This window comes from Anoplolepis gracilipes, chromosome 3 (genome assembly GCF_047496725.1).
Source record: "Anoplolepis gracilipes chromosome 3, ASM4749672v1, whole genome shotgun sequence".
Lineage (NCBI taxonomy): Eukaryota > Metazoa > Arthropoda > Insecta > Hymenoptera > Formicidae > Anoplolepis > Anoplolepis gracilipes.
In genome coordinates, this window is record NC_132972.1 from 5,515,215 (window position 1) to 5,543,147 (window position 27,933).

Here is a 27,933-nt window from a genome sequence, read left to right on the forward strand (position 1 = left end):
AAAGTGGTATATTTCCTGACAAATGACAAAGATATAATACAAAACCAAATCACAAAAATTTTAAACATTATTTTCTAATTAAACGTTAAATAAAATAATTAAAATAGATGTCAATATTATTTTTACTCAAAGTTAGATTTGTATTTAAAAGATTTATATAAATATGATATTATAAAATTTTCTTAAAAAAATATCAAAGATAATTATAAATAAGTTATTATAATTTATTATAATATATCGTTATAAATATTAATCAAAATTTGTAGTAATAAAAAAAATTTAACATCAGCAAGACGCATAGTATGAATAAAAAAATATTCTGATACAATGTAAAAAATATTCTGATACAATATTTTCCTCAAAATTAAATTGTTCTCTCTTCTCAACCTTTTTTCTTACTATACATTGATACATTATACTTTATGAGTTTTATACAAGTTTTATAGTGATTTTGTAGAGTAATATTAAAATCAGATATGTTTCAAAGAGTTCTATCTCTAAATCTTTATGACAAAATGTATGCAGATATATAAAGGGACTTCTATAGTATTATATATTCATAGCTTACATTGTACAGAAGAATAGAAAATAACTTCATTTTTGTAAGTATTACGTATGCTCTTCATGTCAAGGATCAAACGTATGTAAGTATATTACTTTACTTTCGTGTTTCGTTCAAGTGCCGAAAAATGATGAAAAAATTCTATTTTATAACGCTCAAGATTATCGGATCTGAAGTGTGGAAATAAAAGTTTAAAAATGTGGATATAAAAAGACAAATATTTGAAAAAATTAATCGCAAAATGTGCGAAACACAAGTTTAATGCCGCGTTTTAATAGACTTCGATAAATTTAGATACATTGATAATCGTGCGTGAATAATAATACGTATGTGTACGCGCGTGGGAACACGCGCATGTACGTATTACGTCTATCTATACACGTGCGCAACAAAATAAAATTATTACGTCAATTCTTAATCGCTCATCATATTATATCTTTTTCTCGGATATTTTTCTTTTTTCATTATGTAACGAGATATATGTCTCTTTGAATATGCTCGTGTAATTATGCTAATCATCATGCGTCGCATATTTAGTATCGTGCTCTGAATAAAATTTCTTTATCTGTAAACCTTTATTTAGGTATTACATGTATAGTATATAGCATTATATATATATATATGCATTACATTATAAAAATATGTATTACTTAATTCTTATATTAAGTATCACTTAATTCTTTAACTCACATTTATTAAATGCATTTCACAGATCAATAACACGTGTAACACGTAGTACAAACGTCAAAAGGAATATATAATACCTAATTGATTAATTCAATATTCTTGATTTGCAAATTTTATGAGAATAATATCTTTAAAGAATTTTTGTTCAGTAAATAGTTTGTAATATCTAAGAATAATATTTTATATGCAGTACTCTTTTAGAATACAAATATACTTTATATTATTTTAATATTTTTTACTCTCTTATTAATGCATATTTTTTTACTACTCTAACTTATCTGTAAGTAAAAAAAATGATTGATATTAATATTAATGTTTTATTATACACAAGAGAGATTTATAACGAAAAAAAAAAAAAAAAAAAAAAAAACAGAAAGATCAGTTATCGTATTTACGAAAATAGTAATACCAACCGAATGGCAAAATTGAGGATTGGCTCAGCAAACTCGAAATTTATATTATAGATGCGCAAACAGTTTGGCGGTAATATACCTCTCCCTCCCTTCGTATGCGCCTCCCACGTCGATTATGGTTATACCGGTTATACCAGTTATACCAGTTATTATGACTTGGAAATAACATTTGTGTTCCTAAAATCTGTTTTCGCCATTTCTTTATCCTTTTCCCTTTGCGGCTGCTGCCTTTCGAGACAGTTATGTTCGGAACCGGATATATTTAGAAACGAATTAAACTTATAAACAAACAATTTTTTAGAATTTTAACATAACATTTCCAAAACGTATGATTCACCATTGCTTAATCAACATGTTGGCAAATAATAGTTGCCAACTTATTGTTAGATTGTATGCGTCTAAATATATCGCGCTCAATATCATATACAGTACAGCTTCTACAACTTCAATCCGAAACAAAAGTTCAATTTGAAAACCGAAAATCTTAAAATGATATTGATTAATAAAGAATCAATTCTAATAAATTTATCAATTGTTGACACTGTCTACAATCTATGTATGAGTGTTTCTCTGAGAAGTTACAAATTATATATACTTTCAATTTTCGAATCTTCACATATAAAATATATACATATATATTTTTTACAATCACGCGATTTTTATTTAAAATTTAAAAACTACGATAATTTGAAAATACTACGTTTAGTTTAAAATTGTAGAAACGGCACGATAATTAAATTTGTATACATAATTTGTTAAAGAAAAAAACTGCATCGATCAACGAAAATTTGAGATAACAGTAGCAAAAATGCTTACCCTTTTGAGGCAGATGCGTGAAGGCGGACGTGATCTCGACACTTCTGTAGCCCACGTCTTCTGAAACAAATGACAAGCGTTTTACAAAACTGAGGTAAATACAGAAAAAAAACAGTAAATATTAGCTCGTTGCACTATCAAGCGCAATCACAAATTCACAAATAAATATTGCAATTTGTACGAGAAGCCGTCGATATGCATAAATAATGGCAAACTGCCGATTGACGTCAGCCTATTTGAATTACGAGTAAGAGATGCCCCGAGCAAACTATCGTGAACTATTATATCACGATTGATGATAGCGATGGCGTCGCATACTTCAATTACAACCGGTCAGCTTATCTTGGATCGTAGATTCTTGTGACCGTACGCAGTTTCCATTCGATTTTCTACACGTGGATAATGAAGTAAAAAAAAAAAAAAAAAAATAAAAATGATATACAAGTATTTATATCTTAAAATAAGAATGAAGAAAAATTGATTATATTAAGCATGATACATCTATCTTCTTGTGTATAATTTTACATAAAATTACTCAAGTTTTGAATTAAAAACTTGAAATGGGTAAAACTGTAAACTAAGAGAATTATTAATTTTTAATAGTTTCAATTTTAGATTCGTACATTTCAATTGAAGACTTTAATTTCCTGTCAGCTTAATTTACATCTATAGAAATCAATGACAGAGAAATCTAAAAAAGACAAAATGTTCTTATCTGAAAACTGATAATTAAATTTCGAGTGATCTACAAATTTGAGAAAAATGCATATACTGATAATAAGTTTATTTATACTAAACCTACTTATCCTTCTCCTTGTATCATGCAATTATTTCTTACATGATGCATAGGTGAAATCTTTCTAACTTGCCATTTTTAATCATACGAGAATTAATAATTGAATTTTGTTCCACAGACTTATTTTATTAAATGCTCTCTAATGCGAGAGAAAATATGATCATGAGATGCATTGTGCGCCGGTTCTGTGCTAATCTTGAACGCAAGTCGAGCTGCCCTGTGATTAGATAAAGCACACCATCACGTCCTTTTCGTGCGTTTCATCTAAAACGTCTCGCTTACTACAAACCTGAGATGATGTCGCGTTATTCTCAGATTTCAAGCGGCGAGCGGGCGAGCCAATAAATGGTGAACCTTATCGTCGCAACTTAAGATGAGATGGTTATCAGGCCCTTATCATACGTATCTTGTTATCGATTATTAAAAAAAAAAATTCCGAATAAACAAACGCTCACAAAAATTCCAATAATCGCTCTGGTCGTATAACTTCAAGGCAAAGATCTATTGTTCAAAAACTATTGCTTCGGAAATGCATTATACTATCTTGTGTTTCATACTTTATATATGTTAATTAGACTGTCAAAATATAATAACTCTTCAGTTTTTGTATTTAAATAGTACGTATATATAATTTAAAAAAGTAAGGGAAAAATAATTCATTACAGATGGATTTTAAAAGTTTTAATAGGCATACGAAAAACATTCATCAGTTTTAATTATAATATTTTAATTAAAAAAAGACTTTATTAAAGAAATTATTTGACCGATATAAAATTTATGGATTTCGTTTTAGATATCAGAAAATTGTGGTTATCTACGCATCGAATGACAATGGTTACTGAATCAAATGGAACTGGAATCGGTTCAGAAAATAAATTGTGCGATTTAATTTTCATCTGCGATATGTGTATGCATTTATAATAAAAAATATTTTTGAAAAATTCGATCAATATAAAGTGCAAGTAAATATGAAAACAAAAAAAAAAAAAAAACGTTCTCGTTGATTATTAGATATTATAGATGATATCGTTCTATCTAATCTATCGTTGTGCAGCTTCTTTTGTTCATTCGATTCGAATAAATCTACGCGTATAATACCATAATCACAAAGTCACCCAGTCTATTTTTAGTCGAAGGCCGTAATAGTCCGACGAGTGCCGGTACAGTCATCGCGATGACCTTAGCATCGAGCACGCCTCTGATCTATTATTATTGAAGATTAATCACCATTTTATCGGCTATGGTTTGTTATACCTGAATGGCCCGCATAATTCGTGATTACATAGCGAAATAGTTTGAGCGCAATCATGTTTCGAAAGTTCCATATTTTAAGAGAATAAATATGTATACTCTTATATCACGGTTCTTGATACAATCACTCAATTGATGTTTTAACTATTCTATCGAATTTAAAAAAAATCTTTGGCTAAAAATATCCTTTTAATGTTTTATAGATTTCAAAAAAATTCAAATTTAGTATTAAAAAATATGTTAAAATATTCTCAAAATATTTTGGACATTTTTTATAAAATATTTTAATTGAGTGAGACATCTTCAGAATTAAATTAATAATATATCAATTTCTTTATAAATAATTAAGTAAGACAAAAATAAAATTTGATTTAATAAAATCTCATATGGGAGAAAAAAATATGTAAAGCAGCCTATAAAGGATAAATAAGTTTTGATGACATAGTATGACATTTATATAAATTTAATTAAAAATTTTTACGACAAACTAATTTTAAAAGTTACGACGAATGCATTATAAGCGCCATCATCACGTATCCTTTGTTGCGATGTATTTATAGAACGATGACTCTATTGAGGCAAAGAGCTAATAAATATTGATAATAATCGCTATATACATGCGTATATGTTTCTCGTCAATCTCGAAAAATACCGCAGCGATTTTAAATGCAAGCGAAACCGATAAGTCGCGGCAAAGTCGATTGTGTTCGGGTTCCTTTGTCATTTGCGATAAAGTGAGATCAGGCTAAAAATTTATAGAATGTTCTTTTAAAACGCCTACTTGACCCCAATAACAATATCATAATCCAGAAGAAAAATCTAAAGCTAATAAAATTGCGCAAAACGGATAATTTATCAAATATTTTTATCAAATCCTTGCAAGTTTCATAAAAAAGCTCGCCAAAGCTCGTAAAATCTGATTGGTATTCTCACTAAAGATCATAAAAAGCGATCATTTTGTTTATCATTGCGCAAGTCCACAGTTAATGGAAATTTACGGTCGAATAAAGAGACTTTTACGATCACACTACATCCTTCCTTTTCAAATTATCTTCAAGTAATGTTTAAAAAAACACAATAATAGCGTACATAGTCAAAATATGTGTATATAATATTCACACACAAGATAACCGTACAAGACTTTAATAACTTCGATTTTTTAAGTATTTAAATATTTATTATATAATATTCTCTCATCACTATATCCTGTATTTAAATAAGAAAATATAATAATATTGTAGATGAAAAAAATCTATTCTATGTGTGACGTATAAAATATGCAGTTTGTATTTTCAAAGGATAAAAAAAGTACAATTTTTACCTTTTAGATTGGCTTTTCTAAAAAATTGACAATTGAGCTGAAAAACTAATTAATATTATTTATATGAAAATTAATGTAAATATTAAACAGTGAGACTCATTCAATAATTTCAAGTAATAAGTTCATAAATGTAATAAATATTTAATTAATATTTAATAATTCTCATTGATCTAAATATCACAAGCTTGTAAAATATTCTATCCGTCGGAAAATATCCGTATCAAATTTGCCGTATTAAATTTTATAAATCTTTTTTCGCTAAAATTGTTACGAAGTTATCATAATGTAGTCATGTAGTTTTTATCTCTATTAAAATGGTGAGGTCAACAATTTTTAGTCGAGTAATTAGTGTAATCTTGTCATCTTTATAAACAGCTTAATAAGCTATAATTCATAATAGCATTACTGAAGATAAATTTTGCGAAGAGCTCGTCAAGTTTGCTATCACCTAGATTTATCCAAGAAGAATCTGTATACCAGTCTCTGAAGGAGACTGATCGAGTCCCTCAAACTTCCGTTCCGGATTTTTCGGCCACGGCACCGAAATCGCTCGGAAGGATCCGAACTGGCTACGAAAGAATGCACCGGCCAGTAAGCTGGTTGCAGCGTCTACGGTGAAGCGAAATGGGATGACGCGACGGAGAGAAGAGGAAGGTGAGCGAGATGAGCGCCGTGAGTTAGTGAGCGAGTAAGTTAGTGCACGAGCGAGGGAGCGAACGAGTGTACGAGCCGAGGTCACTGCACGGCGCATTCCTTCGAGTCAAGTCCAAGGTTAATCCCGAGGAAGAGGGCTCCTTCGCCGCCCTGTTAGTCCTCTCTCTTTACTTTGGTGTGCATCACGCCACCGTAGTCTCTCTTACGCGCGTTTCCGTTCCTCTTCGGCGCAGAGATGCGCCGGTAAAAGTATGAGGCAACCTCTCGATGCGGTTTGTCCAAGCATACGTGACGAAAAAGATCGTTAACGCGGATTTTGCTTCGCAACAGATTCAAGTATATAACTGAAGTAGTTTGTCAGAATTACTACGAGTATTACTTGTTTAAAAAAAGGATATATATATATATATATATAAACCTTGTTGTCAGTTATATCCGTCCAACGTTATTCTACGTGAGATATTTCATATCGCAGCTCTGAGAAAAGTTACTTCTGACGACTAGCTTTTTGCCAATTAAAAAACAAAGTATTTTATTATAAAAATTATGCAATTACTTTAAGAGAGAGATTGCATAATGGAAGCAAGTGTTTCTCTTACCTAATGAAAAAATATATGCTCTCTCCTTATTTGGAAGCTTGAATCAATTGAAATACAATATTCTTTATCTTTATATAGCTTATCTGCAATCAGCTATCTTATTGTGTTAAAAATAAAAGCACATTAATATATCAAATATGAATCAAGTATTGCACTGACAACAGCTATGAAAAAATATGTATAAAAAAAGACATAGGATATAATTTGTAAAAATAAAATTGATCTCGACACTTTGCACATAATTTTTTTTCGTGTATAACTTAAATTATTTTAAATTATTTTACTAATAATAAGTGAAAAATTATATTTTTTTATTAATAACTGCTGTCGAGAAAAAAATTTTATTATGTATTTTTGACTTATAATTTGCACGAATCACCGCTTTCCCGATTATATCACGATATTTCGCGAACACATCCTGCATATACATATAACTGTATATAATAAATTTTTATTCTATATCTTTCAATCTGACATTTATATTCACACTCATATAATGCGAATGCGAGAAATTGTGAGAGAATACGCTTTAATGTATTCATCGGATTCGCTTTGAATTACAACGTTTTGTTCCTTCGAAGTTTCGGACTATTTAACCGAGACACTAAAACTACGATGATCAACCCCCGTTGTATCCAGTTCAATCTCTCAATTTGTCCACATCCGTGGAAAACTTTGCGATATCGTGTGTCTCCTGTCCTATTATCTCTCTCTCTCTCTCTCTCTCTTTCCATATATGTACATACAACACGATTCCCATCAAGATCGCACATGAACTCGCTAGCGCGCATCCAGCACGACGAAGGAAACAGCGTAATCAAGATTTATTACTCAACATGGCGTCTATTATATCCGAGACTATTGCGCAAAACCGCGTCTAATCACTGATACTTGATCGTTTTGATTACAATCATTAGTTTCCGCGTACGAAAATACGTACTTGTAATCATCCAACAGAAAAGTAATCGATTCGCACGAGAGAAAAAGAAAGAAGGAAAAGTATTACGACAGTGAAATATATTTTCCCCGAGTCTAGTATGATTGATATTATGACATTCCTCGTGCAACTTATAACCAAGACATTGCACGCGCACATACATTAAGATGAAAAATAGAAATATCAAAAGAATAAATGCACACGATGTACAATACATTATTATGGAATTTAATTCAATGAGTTAATCATTAATTAAAAATTCATGCATTAATTATGTAACAATTAAATATTAAACGGTAGTTTTAATTAGTATAACAGTGTAGTAATAATAATATATTTCTCTCTTTCTCTCTCCGTTGTAATATTTTTCCGTATAAAAGTTTTTAATAATTTATAAAAAAATCAATAAAAGCCACGATACTTATTGTCTATCTCTTTGACTAACATTTTCGCTAAGACAATCTTTGTTACAACAGTGGAATTCTAATTTCTTTTTACAAATGTTATTCACACAACTCCGATTTAAGATCCACGATAGAGATACATATGTCATATTATTGACGAAGATTTACTTACAAATTTTGTATGTGCTCGATATCCATCTGATGGCGAAAGATCCGAAACGCAAAAATTATAATCTGCAAAAATCAACTTAATAACGAAAAATTCGCCGATACAACAAGAATACATGAACCGTTCGAATAACGCATACACATATGTGCTTCCGTGCGCGAACTTATGCACATGGAAAACCGAAGCCAGAAATACCTGGCTGCTAGGAGTTAAATTATTCAGGAAACTTCGTGCGATTCGCAGATATTCTCGGAAAGTGCACGATCGACGCACAGAGAGGGAACAAAGTTACATAAAATGTAAATCGCGATCAAGCGCATCAAGCGAGGCTATCAAAAGATCTTGTGCACAAATTCTTTGATAAGATATCAATTTTTGATGTAATTGCGCCTCATTCTTTCTTTTTTCATGAGATTAATATATATTTGATAGATTTCAATTAACATGTCAATCACAGTTTTGCAATTATAAGCAATTGAAAGTGTCATAGGTTCATAACTTAATTTATATAATTTATATAAAAAATAAAATTAACAAACAAATTGTTTGCTAAGAAGGTTTATACAGAATGTGTATAATATGTAAAATATAACAATATTGTTAAAATGTTTACATAAAGTGCATAAAATAAATTTGAAGCATTTTTTTATAAAATGCGTCTTTTAAAAAAGGTTCTCGTTACTTCCTTGCATTTATAAATATACTAAGCAATTATTCCAAGTAATAGAATTATACAGTAATTAGAATTGATGGCAAATGCCATATTTATCAAGCTGTCGACTATCAAAACATGTATTACATAAGAGTGTTACGCGATGTGCTTTTGAATCGGTCATTTATCGCTCGACCGTAATTATAGACAGTTCACGTAATCAGTCATTCCACATGAAATTACGCGATCGGCGTTTTCCTTGCGCGAATCCATTTTTGCACGATTATATTCAATTGTGACATTGTTTTTGCAGAAAGCTGCCTTGTAATTCAACATTCACAAGAGCTTGTCGCGTGTCATGAAATGTAATGCAAGCATAAAATGTCAACGTAAGCCAAATATTAGACTTAATTTTATAGAAACGTAACGAAAATAAAGATAAAAATAAAAAATAAAAGATCTTACGTTATACGTGCTAGTATAAAATACATTACAGATAACTGCGGAATAAGCTAATACATAATATTTAAGTTTATTTACAAATAAAAATATCACGCGATATAGTAATGAATAAGAGATCACAAATCGATAACTTGACGCAGCAAAAATAATGTTATAAAAAATTTATCTTTCGAGATATTATTATCACGTTTTCCAATAAATATTACATATATACACGTGCAATAAACTCGACTTCGTTCGTCGTTTTCGCGAAAGTAGACTCGCCCTCTACCGATTGTTAGGATTTCGCGTGCATTCGGTAGAATTAATTTTATGAAATCGCCATTTATATAGTCATCGGAAGCATCACATGTCAATGGCTGCATCGAATGGCGCGGTACGTGCTCTCTGTGCAAGCGCACCGCGGATGCATTCAAAGGCGGTATGTGCATCCATAAAGCGGCATTTACGTAGTTTGTTCTCGTATCTCGGTGCATTCCAGTGCATTTTGTGCGAACGAACGGCCGGTCGGCTCTTTGTCCCGGAACTTTGTTTTACCACGATGCCGCGCCATCTCCGTAAACACGTTGCGAATAACGCGGCCGCCGATAGTGAAGCGCCCGACATACATTTTTTAAAAACCCAGCGCCTGGCCGTCGCGGCGAGTCAATGCGAGTCACCAACGGCCGCGTTTCAACATCTGCCACCTCACGTGAGGGAAGAATAGACGCGACATTTCGCAGCTCATGTCGCTTACCTTGCGACACGCTCGATATTCGCGATCCTCCTTCAACATCGGGCATCATGAAAGGAATGGGAAATAAAAAAAACACGCACGCGTTCGATAATAAAAAAATTTTTATCGAAACGATTCTGGATTCGTCAAGGATGATATTTTTTTTAAGTAATGTATCCTATATTGAGGGAGCGTATAAAATGTTACTTTCTGTTTATTTATTTAAGAATTTGCCGAAGGATTTTTATTTGATTTTCAAATTTTATTTTTTAATCCCCAATTCTCTCTCGAAAGATTCAATCGCTAACAATATTATTCGTTATTGCGATTCAAGATTTTTTTCTCGATACAACGAGAAAAAAATAGCTTTTTCTGATACTTTACGTAACAATATAATACATTAAATTGAGTATCTTAATAAAAATATCGCGTGATATTGTAATGAATAAGAGATTACAAATCGATAACTTGATGCAAAATAACAGCAAAAATACTACAAAAAAAAATTTAACTTTTGAAATATTATTGTCACGCTGTCCAATAAATACGTTTTCATTTCAAAGTCTTCAGAAAATATATATATATGTATAAAATAATACCATATGTAGGTACAAGAGAAATAATACAAATATCAGTAGAATTATACGAGCTCCGTTTAAAAGTCTATTTTTCATTTAAAAAATTTTGTAAAACGTGTAAGATAAGAGAATGATAACTGAAAAGAGAATCTTGGAATAAGAGCTCGATCGATTGTGCAAGGTATGTACGTATAGCATAGAGTTCGCGCGTGCCGGACAAATTGCACGACTTCGTTTGCACGCCCGCGAGTCACGCGACTCGCGTGCCTCGATCTCACGTCCCCGTGAAAATTGGCACGCTATGCCAGAACGCATGGCGGTGAATCGGCGTACGAGCCACAATTTTGCCAGCAAGACACCGCTTCTCGCAATGCTGCGTAAGGTCTCGCTTTCGCTAAACCGCTAATGACTGCAGAGAATTTCGCCGATGCTTCAAAGAAATTAATTCCGCTAGCTCGCTTTCGAGCTCTTATGCGATCTCCTACATTAATATATTTTAATGTTACTTTTTCATGTAATAAAAGATATATCTTTTATATATATTTAAAGAGACATAAAGATATCAGAATGTTCGATTAAATCCGGAAATATAAGATAAAATATGTATAAATTTACACTTTTTTACGCTAATATGTTTAATATATAACGTTTAATTGTGTGTTTAATCGATTGATATCAAATTAAATAAAAAAGGAAAATAAATACATCTTATTGTAAAAATGATTATCTCAAACTCAAACGACTGTACATTTCCGATTTCATAGAAATGAAAGGAAAAACTCGAAATGTCGCGCATCGGCACCATTAAAGTGCATCGTTTCTCTCGTCGCAATGTGATGTTATTTATATCTCTCGCGCCGGTAGATTTTATTTAATGTCACTCGACTCTTCTCTCATCACGCCGGTCATGCGCAATGCGTCGACTACTAGTAAAGACAATTAGGGCCCACATTAATTAAGGTAATTGCGCCGCACGAGCAACCTCCTACAAAATGTCCTCTCCGGATGTACGCACTTAAACCCGTCTAACTACTGATTATAATAAATTTCATACCCATCCTGACATGGTGTTCGATCATCCTCATCCCACAGTTCGCGAAGAGTTAAGAGTTATATCTCCTTTTATGAAAAAAATGATAATTATTATAAGAAACCGAAAGGTATGAGTGTGTCGAGATGCTACTTTAGTCGATTTGCGAATAGCAAATTCAATATGCAATATAAAACAAGAGATTTTAGTTTCTTCAATTCTTATCCATAATAAAAATATACAATTTCCGAAATACAAGTATTAACTCATCCTTCTTTCAATTTTTATATTGTTTATAATGTTATAATATAATATAAAAAAATTATCTCAAAATTTAGAGAGATGTTCACGATATATTCACGTATAAATCAAATAATTTCTTTCTTAAAATCGTTAAAATTAGATAAACAAAAAACTAACAGCTGTTGCTATTAATAGAAGTCAAAGTATTAATTAGGATACCAAATAATATATATTTCAAATGATGTCCATTCTTTAATCTAGCGATATGTTACTGCAAAGGATCAAAGTGTCATAAAATCTATGCGTTCTGTACTATGATGATCCAATCTACTGATAATTCTGGCGAGAGAAACAACGATTCCCTGGCAGAAATCCCGTCATCGACTTCGACTTGTGCTTCGTGCGAGGGACGCGACCATCCGCCCGTTTGCCATCTAATTTTCACGCACGATTTCTCGCCATCCTCGACTCGATTATCTTCGCGATCGCGTACAAGTATATTAGCTGTGTCGGCAAAGTTGATGAAAGAACGTAGCCATTTGCAAAAGATTGACGAAGATAGAACGTGGCCTCGGTACAAATAAATAAATAAATTAACAGACTTGTGCCAACATTATACTCTGTATCATTTCTCGTAACATAAAAAGTTATGAATTTAACAAATTAAACATTACATAGAATTTTAAATTAATAGAACTCTTACTTATTATTATGTGTTTTAAATAGCCAATAACAAGAAAATATTTAAGATTGAAATGTTAAAGTCGTGCAATTTCAATAAAAAAATTGACATTTTTATTAAGAAAAAAAATTTTAATTCAAAAAAGAGAAATTTGTGGAAATAATTTTCGATAAATTTGATGCGCACTGTTAATAAGTAATGCGAAGCACAAATTATAAAGTCAAATTCGTAGACTACGGTGGAACAATACTTCAAAACGATGGAACGATACTTCAAAACACTAATAAATAAGTGTTCCAAAATATGTATATACGTATGTATAGGATAAACTAGGATATGATGGCCATAGGCTGTAATTTTGTCAATAATCGCTATATAGTACGCTTTTTTAGTCATTATTAAAGATAATCGATATTTACAGTAGTTTATATGCATACATTATTCGAGATAACGATATTGTGAATTTTATCATTTTTTACTTTTGACTACCTGCCAAGTTTTTCATTCGTCCACTAAAAACTGTTATTAACGTCGAATAAATTACAGTTTAGCTATTCTAATCGACGTTAGACATATTATAAAGATATGTAAAATTGTTATATGATATAAACCTATAATTTTTATTTTCGTTTTTACTATTTTTTTATAAATATTATGGCCATCTTTCCGTCACTATGCTCATCTTTTCCTTAAAAGTTGAGTAAGATGGCCAATGCTTATGTTGTACTATTTTGATGATATAAAATTTCTATTAAATATTTTCCTTTTAATTTCGATAATATTACGTAATTTAAGCTTCAGTGATAATAATATGTCAAACATTATTAAAAAATAACAAAAACAAAAGTGTTTTTTGCATTTTAAAAAACTATGGCCATCTTACCCGAGTTTACCCTCCTATGCACAATGACCTGACAGCAAGTTTATTATAGAATAAAAAATATCAGTGCGTGCTAGATCAGCCTCAGCGCGATTCAATGCGTTCATATGCACTCGTATAAATACAAAACTAATATAAAAGAGAGAGTACTGACACTGATTCACATAAATTAGCAAATATCAAAGAGCATAACCGTTGTATCACAGATAGTTTCATCTTTTTTCATCTTTGTTTAATACACAATACTATCTTCATTATCACATTATCACATTTCTAAAGTTGTAAAAAATATGTAGAAAACATTTTTCATTACAATTTTTAAATTTGTTTGTTTGCGACAATTTTTGTCGAGGATTAAAATGTATATATAAGACTTCATAAATATATTTATATGTATATAAAATTATCGTGTAAAAATCCACAAGAGCTTTATTATAAATTTGTAATCATACGGTCATTTGCTCCCCGTCACCCAGATATAGCGACTTTTCTCGGAAACATCGCGTTGCAACAACTATTATAATTTTTTTTACCATTGCATGCGCGACGTTGGCTGCATAATTAAACGATTCGGGATGGTCTTGTCACGCGAGGGAAATTATGTCCGCCGCTTTAGCCGGGTCAGAAAAAAGGTAGGTCGTTCGATCGTATTATGATGGGTTATAACCAGTACATTATGGTGTCAGAAATTCTTTCATAGTATTGTTCTATATATTTCTATAGTTCAAAGAAAGCCCTAGTTCCAGTGACCTTCTTTTAGTTTCTTTTACATCAATTATATGTATACATATATGTATTATAAAAAGTAATCAGAAATTACATATAAATATGTGTAAAAATCATAGGATAGTATATATAAAAATGAACTGTCGCGTTTCAACTCTAAAAATTACTAAGTCTGTTAATAATTATATTAATAAGCTTTAGTATTATATCATTCAATAGTATTTATATCATTTCTGCATCTCTTTTCTCTTGATCATTTAAAAACAATTTTACTGGCAAAAAAGCCAATTTTTTTGTGTACTACGATACCTTTAATAGAAATAAAAATAATTTATGTCTTTAGATTTGGATATATTCTCTAAATTTAGTAGAATGTACATGAATTGTTTTTTTTTTTTTTTAAATTATAGCATGTTTTTTTATTTAAAGATTTAATCGATAAATTAATAATAATAAAGTACTTTATGGAAGTAGATCTTTCTATTCTAACGGCTAAGGCACAAGAAAAGAGTCAATTTAGAGTAGGTACTTTTTGCTCGTGTTTCTGGCCGGTGGCCGGTTGCTAAGATTAGACGAAAACTCGCTATATATAGGATGACATTTATATACGTTGTCTCTTAAAACATGAATACTTACATACATGTGCTCATGCCGCCTCTTCCGTTACGTCGAGAGCAAACTTTAAAATCGACCTTTTTTTAACAAAAGAATAATTCATTTTAAACTTTTTAAGCGTAACGGAAAGATCCTAATCTCTCACTGCAAATCAGATTAAACAATCAACTTTTTTGTACGCACTTGCGTTCAATATTACAAATTGGTGAAATATCAACTCCTTCTTCTTAGTTTATTTATTATTAATAAAACTGTAAATATTGATAATTTGTCATAAGATGAAAACATATACATGCAGATTTTGCATTATTTTGTTAATAAAAGATTAATAAAAAAAGTAAGTTTTCAGTATTGCATCAATTTATATTTATTGGACATAAATAGCAGCACAAAAAAAATTATTTATTTATCTGACGTACAAATTGAAAAAAAATTCACTTAATTTCTTGCTTCTAAAATTATAATTCAACGACTGCAGTGACAGATAAAAAAAAATCTTAAACATCAGTTGGATAATATTCTGACAAAGTAGAATCGATTCTTCAATATGTTATGTATTTATACAGATAAAAAATTATTTAGATTTCAATTTGACTGTAGCAAAAGATTAAAATTTTTTCTTTATGCCTAAAAAGTTTAACAAATTATGCTTTTGTAAAAAAGAAGTCGGTTTAGCAGAAGAGATGGCATAAGCACCCGTATGTAAATTTGTTTTAAAATAAAATATAAAGTGAAAAAGAAAAGAAGAAAATATAATATAAAAATATAAATAATTTATAATTTATTAGATAAATTTAAAATTTTTTACTAAAATTAATTTTAAGATTTTACAGGAAAAAGAATTTCTTTTATCTCTTTAAACTAATAAAAAATACTAATTATATTTATATTAAATCATGTTCAATAAATAATATTAAATTTAGTATATTATATTGTACATAATATTAAATAATAATTAAAATATTTAATTATTTGATTTTTAATTATTCAATATATTATTTTATAACTAAAATATTCAATTATTCTATTTATAATTAATCAATAAATATTATTAAATTTAGTATAATATTGTACATAATACATATTTAATTATTATTCAGTTTTTATATAATAAAAATTGAAAATAAATATGCACAAAAAATATAACAAAAAAATTGCTTACAGTTCTTTTTTTAAGGGTTTTATAAAAAGTCAAAATTTCTTAAGAACATTCTTTTACAAAAAAAAAAAAAAAAAAAAAAAAAAAGATTTTTTTAAAGACCCGTAAAAAAGTTGTTTAATATTGCTAAGCACACGTTCTTTGATACGTACCTAGTTGATTCGTGTGGTGCATATTGTAAATGGTAGTACCATAGTCCAGGGCCATATGCTACACTCTTAAGTAGTAGTATATCCACCGAGATATTTAGTATCCACTGCGAAGCACCATCCGGATCTCTGCCCGACTTAACACCAGTTCTCACACTCGCAAACGTAAACACCGCGATTATTTTATCGTCACGACACGCGAATTCATGTTTTCCAAAAGACAAATAATTTATAATCACCACCTCGTCTTATCGGCGAGATTTTCTCTGTGTTCGTCGCTCTCTACCACTTTTTTCGTATGTCCAAGATGATCTAGAAAGAGAATAAAGGAGAATCATCAATTCATCTGCCGTAAAATATATCAGAACAAGTATCGTAAACAAGCTTTTGATGATTATAAGAGCAGCAGAATTCAATCCATTAGTAATGATATTTGCTATTACTTTAACTCTGTTTCGACTATCTATAATAAAATTATTACAATAATAAAACTTATTACAAAAGAAAAAGAAAGGTAATTTTTTAAAAATATATCTTTACAATAAGCTAATTTCGAAAAATTAACAATTTTTCTTTATGTGATTTTAAATAACTAAAACATTCTTAAATTCAACACCAGACTTTTTTTTAACTCTGGCTATTCTTTGCGAATATTTTTCTTCTCGTTTTCAACAGAAAAAAATTTCGGCCACATTTCTTATGCACATAAATTTATATCTTCTCTTATTATATTTGTGAATGCAACTTGCAAAAAATTCGTGAACAACGTTTCCGCACGGAAATACCAAAGAATAAAAATCTAATTTTGTGCATCTGACAAGTGTCAAAAGTGTCCTTGCCATCGACGATCGCGGTGATTAACACATGTCAGTGTTTTGCCGAATCTGATACATCGTTATTTTTCTGACGCTGGTCATTTAAAGATTAAATAAAATGCTGTTTGCGTTCAACTTTATAGTCCCCTTCTCCTTTCCTCTCTCCTCTCTCTTTAACATTGACGCGATTAATACGTAGTCGTCGATTTCGTACATGTACTTAGGGTGCATGATTCACGATAAAACAGTGACGAGAAGTAGCAAAACATGAGATGTTAGAATATCTCATTCTCAACGCTATTTATTCGCTTTCTCTATGTACAATCGATTGGTGGTAAGAATAAAATATTGGTCGCGTGATAAGTCACGGGTCTTCATTTATCAAGCAAAGTATTGATTGGCATAACGTTGCGATATATAAATCGCGCAAAAACAACGTAAATTTTACTTTCAGATTTTAAGAATCACGTCACAAAAGTTCTTTCAATAACGTGTCCATAAATTTATAAAATAAATATATTTATATATTTAATAAATAATTTATAAGTCATTCCGCATATTTCTCGCGTCACTGAATCGAATAATCGATGCGTGTAAAGAAAGAAATTTAAAATATTCGCGACTCTTACGATTTTCATCGAGCAATGGGGGTTGAGAAAATGGGGAGATCGCACACGTGGGAAGACGAGTTTATCTTCCTCGATATAAACGCGAGTGAAAGAGAGAAAGATCAATGACCGCGTAATAAATATAAGCCATAAGAGAACTAAGCTAAATGTCTTCTCCTCCGTTTCTTATATATTATAAATGCGACATAAACATCATTACTTCTATTGAAGAGTGCCTTTTCTTTTTCCGCGTATAAATTTTTATTTTCGTTTCCTTTTTCTTCTAATGCGAAAATAGCAATTGAGTAAACCAAAAAGCGAGTCTTTATTCTCTTTATAAATATTATAGTCTGTCTGCATACTAATTTTCTTAATTATATAAGCAATTACACTGAATAATTAAAAAAGTACAATTTCCATTAATTTATCATTAATGTCAAATATAAACTTGTATTCGACTAGAAAACATTAACGAATTAATGTTTTCTAGTTTAATAAAAAATTTTATATTACTACACACATACATGTTTATACATAAATACATAAATAAACAAAAATATGTATGTACACATTTTTTTCTTTAATTTAATTGATGAAACTGTACTTGAGATTATCGAGAATGAATGCAAAAGAAAATATAAATTTCGCTCTTATTACTTAATGTGTTATTCAACGTGTTATACAATTCGATCTGTTATCGATGAGTGTGATAGATTCGTTTATCATCAATTCGAGCGATAGGTGAACGAAAGCGGAAAGAGGTTTCGAGGCTGGAGGATGGAATGTTCGGGAGAGGCAAGTATAGTTGACCATTCATGTCGTAAATTGATCCCTTGACTTCGCCTAAGTGGCGCGAATGACTATCATGACGTCATCCGGCGTTTCCTTTTCTTCTCTTTTATCGTAAACCTTTTCGACCCGTGGACAAGCTTCTTTCTCGCCGCTTAATCGGCGATGTTACTTTATTAGCCGTAAATTCATCAGAAATTTACATTCTTTCTCGATAATTTTAACATGGCTGCGCAAACAACCAGGTACCACCGAGTAATAATATGCGCGCGCAATGAAAATAATTATTAGATTAATAATAAATGCAATTTCTAAATAACAATTAATGAATACGCTTATTAAATAATGGAATAATTGAAAAATACACTTTATTATTCTTATCAAAACGAAAAGCTTAATCCAAAAGAAGAAAAAGCAACAGTGCTTAAGAGAAGCTCTATATATTCTATAGCGGTTTAAGTGAAACCTGATGCAGATTTGCATAAATAAATGTTAACAATGGCGCGATTAAGATCTGCGGCTGAAATCGCACGCGAAAAGTTGTAATGTGTCGAAAGCGCTTTTTCGACGAGATAAGTGAACTCGGCCGTGCTATCGGACAACAATATTGGGTTTCGTTGAGCAACTCTGCATTACGAAGGCGAGGCTGCGACATTCGTACGGGGTTATTTATGATTGTGCATACTAAGCGCGTTCTGATCGTTGTTGGAAATGGAAAGGATCGTACGACTGACCCAGTTAATCTTCGCACTATTCGACGCGAAAAAAAAGCTTGATTCTCTTAACGGAATCACGCATGGTCACGTCATGTTTCGAACTGCATTCCTTGCCAACAGTCGATCGGCATTCCTTGAATATCGTGAATATCGATTTTCTCTCGCAGAATAAAATCAAGCAATTTAAGGAAGAGCTAACAAAAATTAATCAAGCAATTTCACTATACAAAATACAATCGTAAATTTATGTGTGTCCATCTTTCTATTACATACATTTAGTATCTAAATTTAATTATTAGTAAATTGATACATATTAATAAAATATATAATAAAATTAATCGGAATTAAATTATAATCAACGTAATTAATATATACATATATATGCAGGCACTTTAAAATTTTCTTGTCATGAGTAAGGTATTTTAAAAATATTTAAAAAAATTAAATAATTAAACCTTTTTATAAATTAGTTATGATCGGTTATATGTATATTTCTTTATATTGATTATATGGCTTACAATATTATTTTTAATATTTAATAATATTTTTAATATTCTTAAAATACCTTGCTCCTGACAAGAAAATTTTAAAACCTGCATATATATTAATTACGTTGATTATAATTTAATTCTAAATTTTATTATAAATTTTATTATTATGTATCAATTTACAATAATTAAATTTATATGTTTAATTTAAAAAAAAAATAGAATTATATATGCATAATCGGAAAGTTAAATTTACTATTAGAAAAATATTGATAAAATACAAATTGCATATATTTGATGAAGAAAAAAAACAACACTAGTATATTACACAATTATATTTACAACAATATTATTCATCAATTATGTCATAATTTCCCTTCATTATCCAATCTAAAAAAAAAGATAGAGATTTCAAAGATCCACGGAAATTAAACGTGACATGGATCTCTTGATCAGCACCTCAAGATTATCGATAGTTGGATCGATCTTTATCTCTTTTTCTCTGCAGCAACCACTTCGTAAATGCTCTGCCCGCCGCGGTGGGGAACCTGTACCATTAGCGGGATGTTGAACTTGCCTTCAACTTGGCCGCCTCTATACGCGAGGAGGACTCCCCGAGAGCGCCAAAGGCGATTATAATGGCACGTCGAAGATTAAGGCGCGTTGGCGACCTTCGTCTTATATTGCAGAAGGAGATACGCATGATCGCCGCAATACGTCTTATAAATAAATTTATTATATATAAAAAGTTTCTTGAAAAAAACTGAGAAAATGATTACTGCAGAAATACTCATTGTCAGTCATATACATGACAAAAAAAAATGAAAAAATATTGAAATAATAAAAATTAAACAACTTTGAAAAATGATTAAAATTAATAAATTAAAGAATTTTTGTACAATAATATAATATAATGTATAATAATGCCAATTTAATGCAAAAGTTCATTTAATCACTTTCGTATCATTATTATTCGTTTAAATAAAACTTTAAATTCGAGCAATTTTTGCTTTTCCAGAATTTTAATTGGACGCGCGCTCAACCATAGAGATATTTACTAGAAAAAATTGTAAAATACAAGTGAGTATACGCGAGATATAAATGTGAGATATAAATTCACCGCACAGTCTATATCGAAAAGATATTTGAATAAAACTCGATACACGTGCCGAACGATTTGACACATTTAGACAACGCAAAACGATAAATATAAATCGTCAGATTAGATTGTATCCCTTACAGATTTAGTCGCAACCGTTAAAACCCCGAGACTGAATACTTATGATGAATCGATATTAATATCGAATTGTGTTGAAAAATTAAAAGTTATACGAATAATTCACTCTGCTTGAAAATTATGCGAAAATTAAATGTATTTTCCGTACTTGATGTAAATTTTGATACAAATTGATATACAAATTGACGATAGAAATGTCAAGAAATATTAACTTTATTTATATAAAAGTACATAAATATAATTAAAAAATGGATTTTATTTAATAATTTTGTGATTTATTAAAATCATTACGTATTTATAAATGAAAATTTTGAATAAAAATTGAATCAACATCAAGTAAGGAGTTTCATAGAAGTTCTCTCTTCTAGAAAACTGAATTTATTTATAAATAGCATGAGAGCGCGATCTGCATGATCCAGTTTTATGGTAAACAAAATAATAAAACCATTTCCTCTTAGTTAGCTAAAGAAACAATTCCTACACTTTATACATCGTTTTGCGCGCTCAAGGTGGAGGGATCGATGGCTCTTGCATCGAACAATTCGAAAATCCTATCGAGATCTTGGATGCGACAACAGCAACTCCATGAGAAACAAGGCATGTGATGCGAAAAGGCTATAGACGTTTTGCATATGCGGAATCATGTGACGTGTTTCTCGAGGTGACCGAAGAAAGTATGTATATATATGTATAGGGATAGAGGAAAGTTGCGACTAGTTCATGCCACAAACGCATATACACAGGCGTATGTTTCAATCCACTGCGCGTAGAAGAGACAAGATATTATTAATTCACTAATTTATCCAACATATCGCGATATACAGCTGTAGCTTTAGCGATTGAATCGATATTTTTTCCTTAGAACCGGCATGTTATACAGTCACCGTGGAACGCGGTTAGATATGTCAATATCTGATTGAAATAAGTAATTAGAATAATATGGGAATTGTTTGAAACATGAAATAACCAAATGAAAAACTAATGGGGAATCGTAATATGCAAGGTCAAGATATAACTAGAGAGAGAGAGAGAGAGAGAGAGAGAGAGAGATAAAGGAGGTGCTAAATTAATTTTTCATTCAACTAATACTCGCCAATCTTTCATATATACGAATTATAAATCGTTTACAATCATGCAAGAGAGTCAAATCATTTAATATAGTATATTATTTTGTTTTATTGCAGAAATTATCTATCTAATCTAATACCCGAGTATGACGGGATTAGTCAACGGGTTTTCCTCAGAAATGACGCAACAACCGTTGAGCTAATCAATCTTAAGGTTAACGATCTCGATTGTAGAACGCGAACCGAAAGTCAAATCTAGCGAACGCGCTACTTTGCCAATCGATCAAAAGTCAAATCTCCAATCAGTGTATCAGTAGTATAGATACACCATATTCAACACGGAAGGGAAGGGGCCCAAGGATAGGGAAGCTAAATATATTTTTCTCGCCGCTCGATTTCTTTCGTTTCACATTTGCGCGACGGGTGCGCCGAAACCTGTCCATTTATCTCTTCCTTTCTCTTTCTCTCTCTCTCTCTCTCTCTCTTGCTCTCTTTCTCTCGAAAAAGCGGCTATCTATCTACCAACCTACCCAGCGGGAGTCTATTTCTCTCGTTGAGTAGGCGCCAAGAATCTAAATTCGACGTCGCCACGCCTCCGCGACTTTTCACATGCTGTTATATAGCGCGCGATAAAAGCGCACACGGAAATTCGCGTCGAGATTTAATGCGTAAGTCAATCGCCACTGCAATATAAATCACATTCATCTGGATGAATCGTAGCTTTGCAATGCAAAATTGTGTCTTTGCTATTAAGATAGAGAACTGAAGAAACAGCAAGGTACTTAAATAAAATCCATTTTTTTATAGCTAGTTTATATTATTATTTTATTATTATTTTATTACTGTGTAGTAATAAAATATATATATTTCAATATTATTATATAAAAGTATAATTAATATCAATAGAAAAATAGTAATATGGGTTTATTCGCGACAATTATATTGCACGAGAAATCGATATAACGAAAAAGATATAGGAAAATTAAAATAAAATTACATTCAATTGATTAATATCTAAGTTAGGATATTTATTGGACACGTATACAATTTTTATTATAAAATTATAACAGAGATTTATAAATTCATCTTTTCGCACAGGTCTAATTTTAAAACTGTTTTCTACCGAATTAAGCTTTGGTCAATGAGCTCGTATGTCAAGTGCGCGATGAGGCGTGACAAAGACGACAGAAAAATCAACGAGGCCGAAAAAAAAAAAAAAAAAAAGAGGAGAACCTCCGACGAACAACGACTTTTCTCGCCCTCGCACGCATCGCTATTTTCGCGGATTCGTGCGAAATTTGCCACCGTTTTGCACACTTCATCGCCACTTTTGTGTCTAATAATATACTCCTCGATCGCGTAGTTTTGCGTACGCACGCGCACGCACGTACACGACCATATATACTCGTTCACACACGTACCCGTAACGTGGGACGAGTTTCAGATATATACGCGTAAACAAGTGCGGCAAATGTTAAAGCAAGCTTTCGGACATCTCATCATGCGTGGTATGGTACTGAATTCTTAAAGAGACTTTAAAGTATGTAGATATGGACGCGGCACCGCATAAATTTACACCCAATCTGGCGTGTCGGCGAAAGTTTCGACTCACCGATGGCATTTAATTTTAATTCCATATCGGTGTTGGAAAATTTCGGTCGCGTGTGCAATGTAACGTTCGTTGACCTTTCTACTCTCTATAAAGAGAGAGGATAATCAAAAATTTTTTTCAGATTTTTTTCGCTTATGCAGTTTCTTTCCCAATAATGGATAAAAAAAATGGAAATTAAAAAAAATCTTTGCGTAATTGCAATTTAAGAAGTTAAATCTTTCCACCGACGAGGAGTCATTTGGCCTACATCTTTTTGTATATGTTAAATTAAATTAATTCAAAAGAGAAATTAATTTATAACTGTACACATTACTGAGCACGTTTATTTATTCTCGCAGTGACATAATAAATAGGAAAACAGAACAAAAAAATAACTAGAATTATTTATTTGAAATTAACAAATTAAATATCTGTAATCTGCATAAAACAAAAAACGAAAAAATTGTGACAATATTTTCCATTAAAAAAGATCTATGCTCCATGCAGTTAAATATTTTCATTCACATTCTTTTTCATTCTAACATTTTCTTAATAAAGTTTCAAAAGACTTCCTCGAGCAAATATCAATAAAAAACATTGAATGAAAAATGATTAATTGTTAATATTGACCTCATAGTGTTTAAAATTCAAAATTTAATAATATCTGCGCGTTAGCTTAATTACCAAGTTCATCGCCGATGATCGTTCATGATTACAACAACAGTTGCGAGAACTTACTATATGGGTCGAGATTCGAGGAGAACGAACTTGCAATCCATCGCTTCGTGAAAGAAGTGACCCGCGATATCGTGCGTTTTATGAGGGGAAAGTTTTCTATATCATCTTTTTTCTTTCTCTCTTTCTCTTGTATATGTATGCGTGTGCGTGTGGCGTACACAGATTACGTGGTTATGTGGAAAACGACAACGACTTCGGAAGTAAGGTTCTTTAGCTTCCACATACCACGATGAATCGATGAAGAAAAATACGAATCGAAGAAGAACTCGTGAGGCCAGCGCACTTAGATGGAATTTTAATCCCCTTTTATCCCTCGTATTAAATTTTATTTTGTTTTATACAATTCAGAAAATAGTGGATAGAAACATTACAGATGTAAGGCGCGACATATATTCTTTGTCAAAAAATTTAGAATTTTTTATTTTTACAAAAATATCGAAATGTGGAGAATTTTTATTTAAATTGTAATGGTATGTTAATTACGTGTTACAATTTATAATGTACATATAAATTAAGATCGGACGATCGTGATATCATTCTATAAAGGAATTATAGATAAGTGTATTAGTATGGAGCACCCTTTGCAGAATGATATTGGAATACGTATGATGGGTTTGCTCAAAATTAAAAACACTTAACAAGAATGTCGAAATATCAATAGTATCATGAGAGAGATAATGATAAAAAAACATCAACATTTTTTTATAAAATTGCAATTGATTTCTATAGTTTTGTACTGATAGATTATTTATTAAATCTTTTGACATGGTAATCAAATTTAATTTTAGCAACTCTTTAAAAACTTTACACACTTATATATATTGTAGAGATTGACTTTTAATGTTTAAACTTTATTCTACAAGACTAGAATATATTTTGAATTTACACGAATAAATCTAATCTAGCAAATGTTTTTTAGAATATTTTAAAACTCTAAAATTACCATTGTGTATATATATATATATATATATATATATATATATATATATAAAATAGATTTTATTTCGCACAAATGTCGTTCAAGTTCGAGCGCTTATCAATTGTAGACACGTGCATCGAATTTGCAAAAGAATCCGATACACTGCATTTGTGAATTCGCTTAATCCGATTAAACTATACACCTCAACAAGCTGCTAATTAGTTCAATATAATCCACGTTATGTACGAGCGTATACTATTGATTATGTAAAATTAATAGTTTTGTTGCATAAATCGCGCAGTCAGATGTCAAAATTCAAATTTATCCGTTTTATATAGTCTGTAGTAATAAAAATAATAAATTAATATTAAAGTATTGAAGTTTATATCTATAATGTAAATCAGAGATTATTATACAACATAAAATATAATTGTTTTAAATAATATTATCCCCTAATCTGCAAGTCGTGATTAGAAAAAAAAAACTTGAAATAAAAAAATGTTAAATAAAAAGATATTAAATAATATGATTATTAATTCTTGTACATTTTTGAATGCACAAATATGTTGATTAATTTGGTGTCGAACGATGACATTGCAAAATCAGACGTATGTAAATATACGTCGTGACGTTATTACAACGACGTTTCATCATTACGCAAAATATTATTTATGCGTTTTCGTCTTGGAGAAGGTTACCGTGATATTAATCGCTTATAATCGGCGCAAATGTCAGGCAATCCTTGTTCTCGCGCACAAGGACTCTCACGCGATGAAATATCGTTGTTCTATTCTACGCGTGTGTATTCGATTCGACAAACGTGCTCGACGTCATCATCATTATATTGCACGATGCAACTCGTGCGTAAATCTTTCTCGACGCGTTCGCATCGTGCCGTTTTCGTTCGTTGACCGCTGAACGACAACGTTCTTTGAACGACGGCTGGGATCGATGGATCGAACCGTTCGATCACGTGTATCGATCATAGGTATAGCCACTCTTTATTCAACGCGAATGAAAATGTGATCCTTTATATCTATTATATCCATTATATCGATAGCAAGTGTAAATTTTCACATGTCGTGATGTATCTCTTCATTTTGCGACTGATGTTTTCAGAAAAATGAACAAAAAAATTGTTCTTTGTATCTATAGAAGAATTTAATTTTGTCTAATCCTTTCGCGACAATAGTATTAAAAGATAATTTAATTTAAAATTATAAAATTATATGCGATTTGTGGCAGAAATTGTAAAATTACGAATACAGACTTATTATAACTTTAAAAAACGGAAATTATCATTTGATATTTTTATGATGAAGATTACGTTATTTAAAAAACCGAATTATAGCGGTTATAAATTGGTACAATTAAATACGCTGGAGTATATTTCAAAATTATTAATATATCTTATAAGATTTTTATATTCTAAATTTATAGTTTTTATTAAAAAAATCACTTTTATGTTTTGCATTAATATTAAAATATAATACATTGTTTGTACTAATTTTGGAAAAACATAATTCACATTTTTAAATCTTTCAACGTCAGACATTTATCCGCAAAAAAATAATAGAAAAATATAATTTAAACATTTATAATTGTTTAGAAATATATACCTACGTATCACTCTAAATATACATATTGTCCTACAATTAATCTTTAAAAATTTATATTGAAATACATTCAACAAGATTTTTGACAATTGTTTAGTGCTTTTACGCTCAAAGTGACAAATGATTGACAAATTTAATTAAGACCATAATTTTTCATTAAATTCTACAAATTAGAAAAATTGATTGTTACTTTGAATAATACTAGTGTTAATAATAAATATTTTGACATTGAGACATAATTTTGTATTAATGTTAAAATACAATGTTGTCACACATATTTGTTGAAATTAATTCGGATTGCGGAGGATTAAAGAGGCGTGTTTAATAAACCACCGACACGATACGACGCGCAAGCGATCGACTCCGAACGTGGGCGTCACACACAACAGGTGTTTCCTGCATGCAAAGCATTTTCCTGCTGTCCGAATGAGAGAGAGAGAGAGAGAGAGAGAAAGAGAGAAAAAGAGAGAACAACTTTGCTCTTCTTCTTCTCTCGACTTTTCCTCATAAACAAATTTTTGTAAACATATATTAATGTTTTTAACACGATCGTCTTGATGTCACGTATCTATCTATCACGCACTTAGGAAACTGCGACTGTCTGATTTTCACGTCACGTGAACACGAAACGTGATCTTTAAATTAGACAAATAAAAGTCAAAATCAATTGACGATATGGTAGATTGCACGCAGTTGTTGTAAGCAGTCGACGGATTCGGAAAGCATCGACGTATGTTTTGTCAAAAACGGAAAAAAAAGCTTTATTATCACAGCAAAACGCCATGCAGTCTGTTTACATCACGATGGGCATTTATTAATATTTCAATGTCATAAATCGTTGATAAAAAC

The 27,933-nt window shown here is 30.7% G+C and overlaps 1 protein-coding gene across 16 annotated transcripts in view; it reads right to left on the reverse strand.

The window, feature by feature from the left end:
- Hdac4 (histone deacetylase 4) overlaps positions 1-27,933 on the reverse strand; it is a 101,974-nt gene that overhangs the window by 26,898 nt on the left and 47,143 nt on the right. For 7 of the 16 annotated variants that reach the window (XM_072889130.1, XM_072889131.1, XM_072889132.1 and 4 more), the window contains 2 exons: positions 16,504-16,812; positions 2,479-2,538 (listed from right to left, as the gene is read on the reverse strand). In XM_072889130.1, the coding sequence (XP_072745231.1) occupies positions 2,479-2,538; positions 16,504-16,558 (115 nt within the window). In that variant the 5' untranslated portion in view covers positions 16,559-16,812. The remainder of the gene's footprint in view (positions 1-2,478; positions 2,539-16,503; positions 16,813-27,933) is intronic. The other 9 variants (XM_072889136.1, XM_072889140.1, XM_072889135.1 and 6 more) reach the window with 3 other exon arrangements.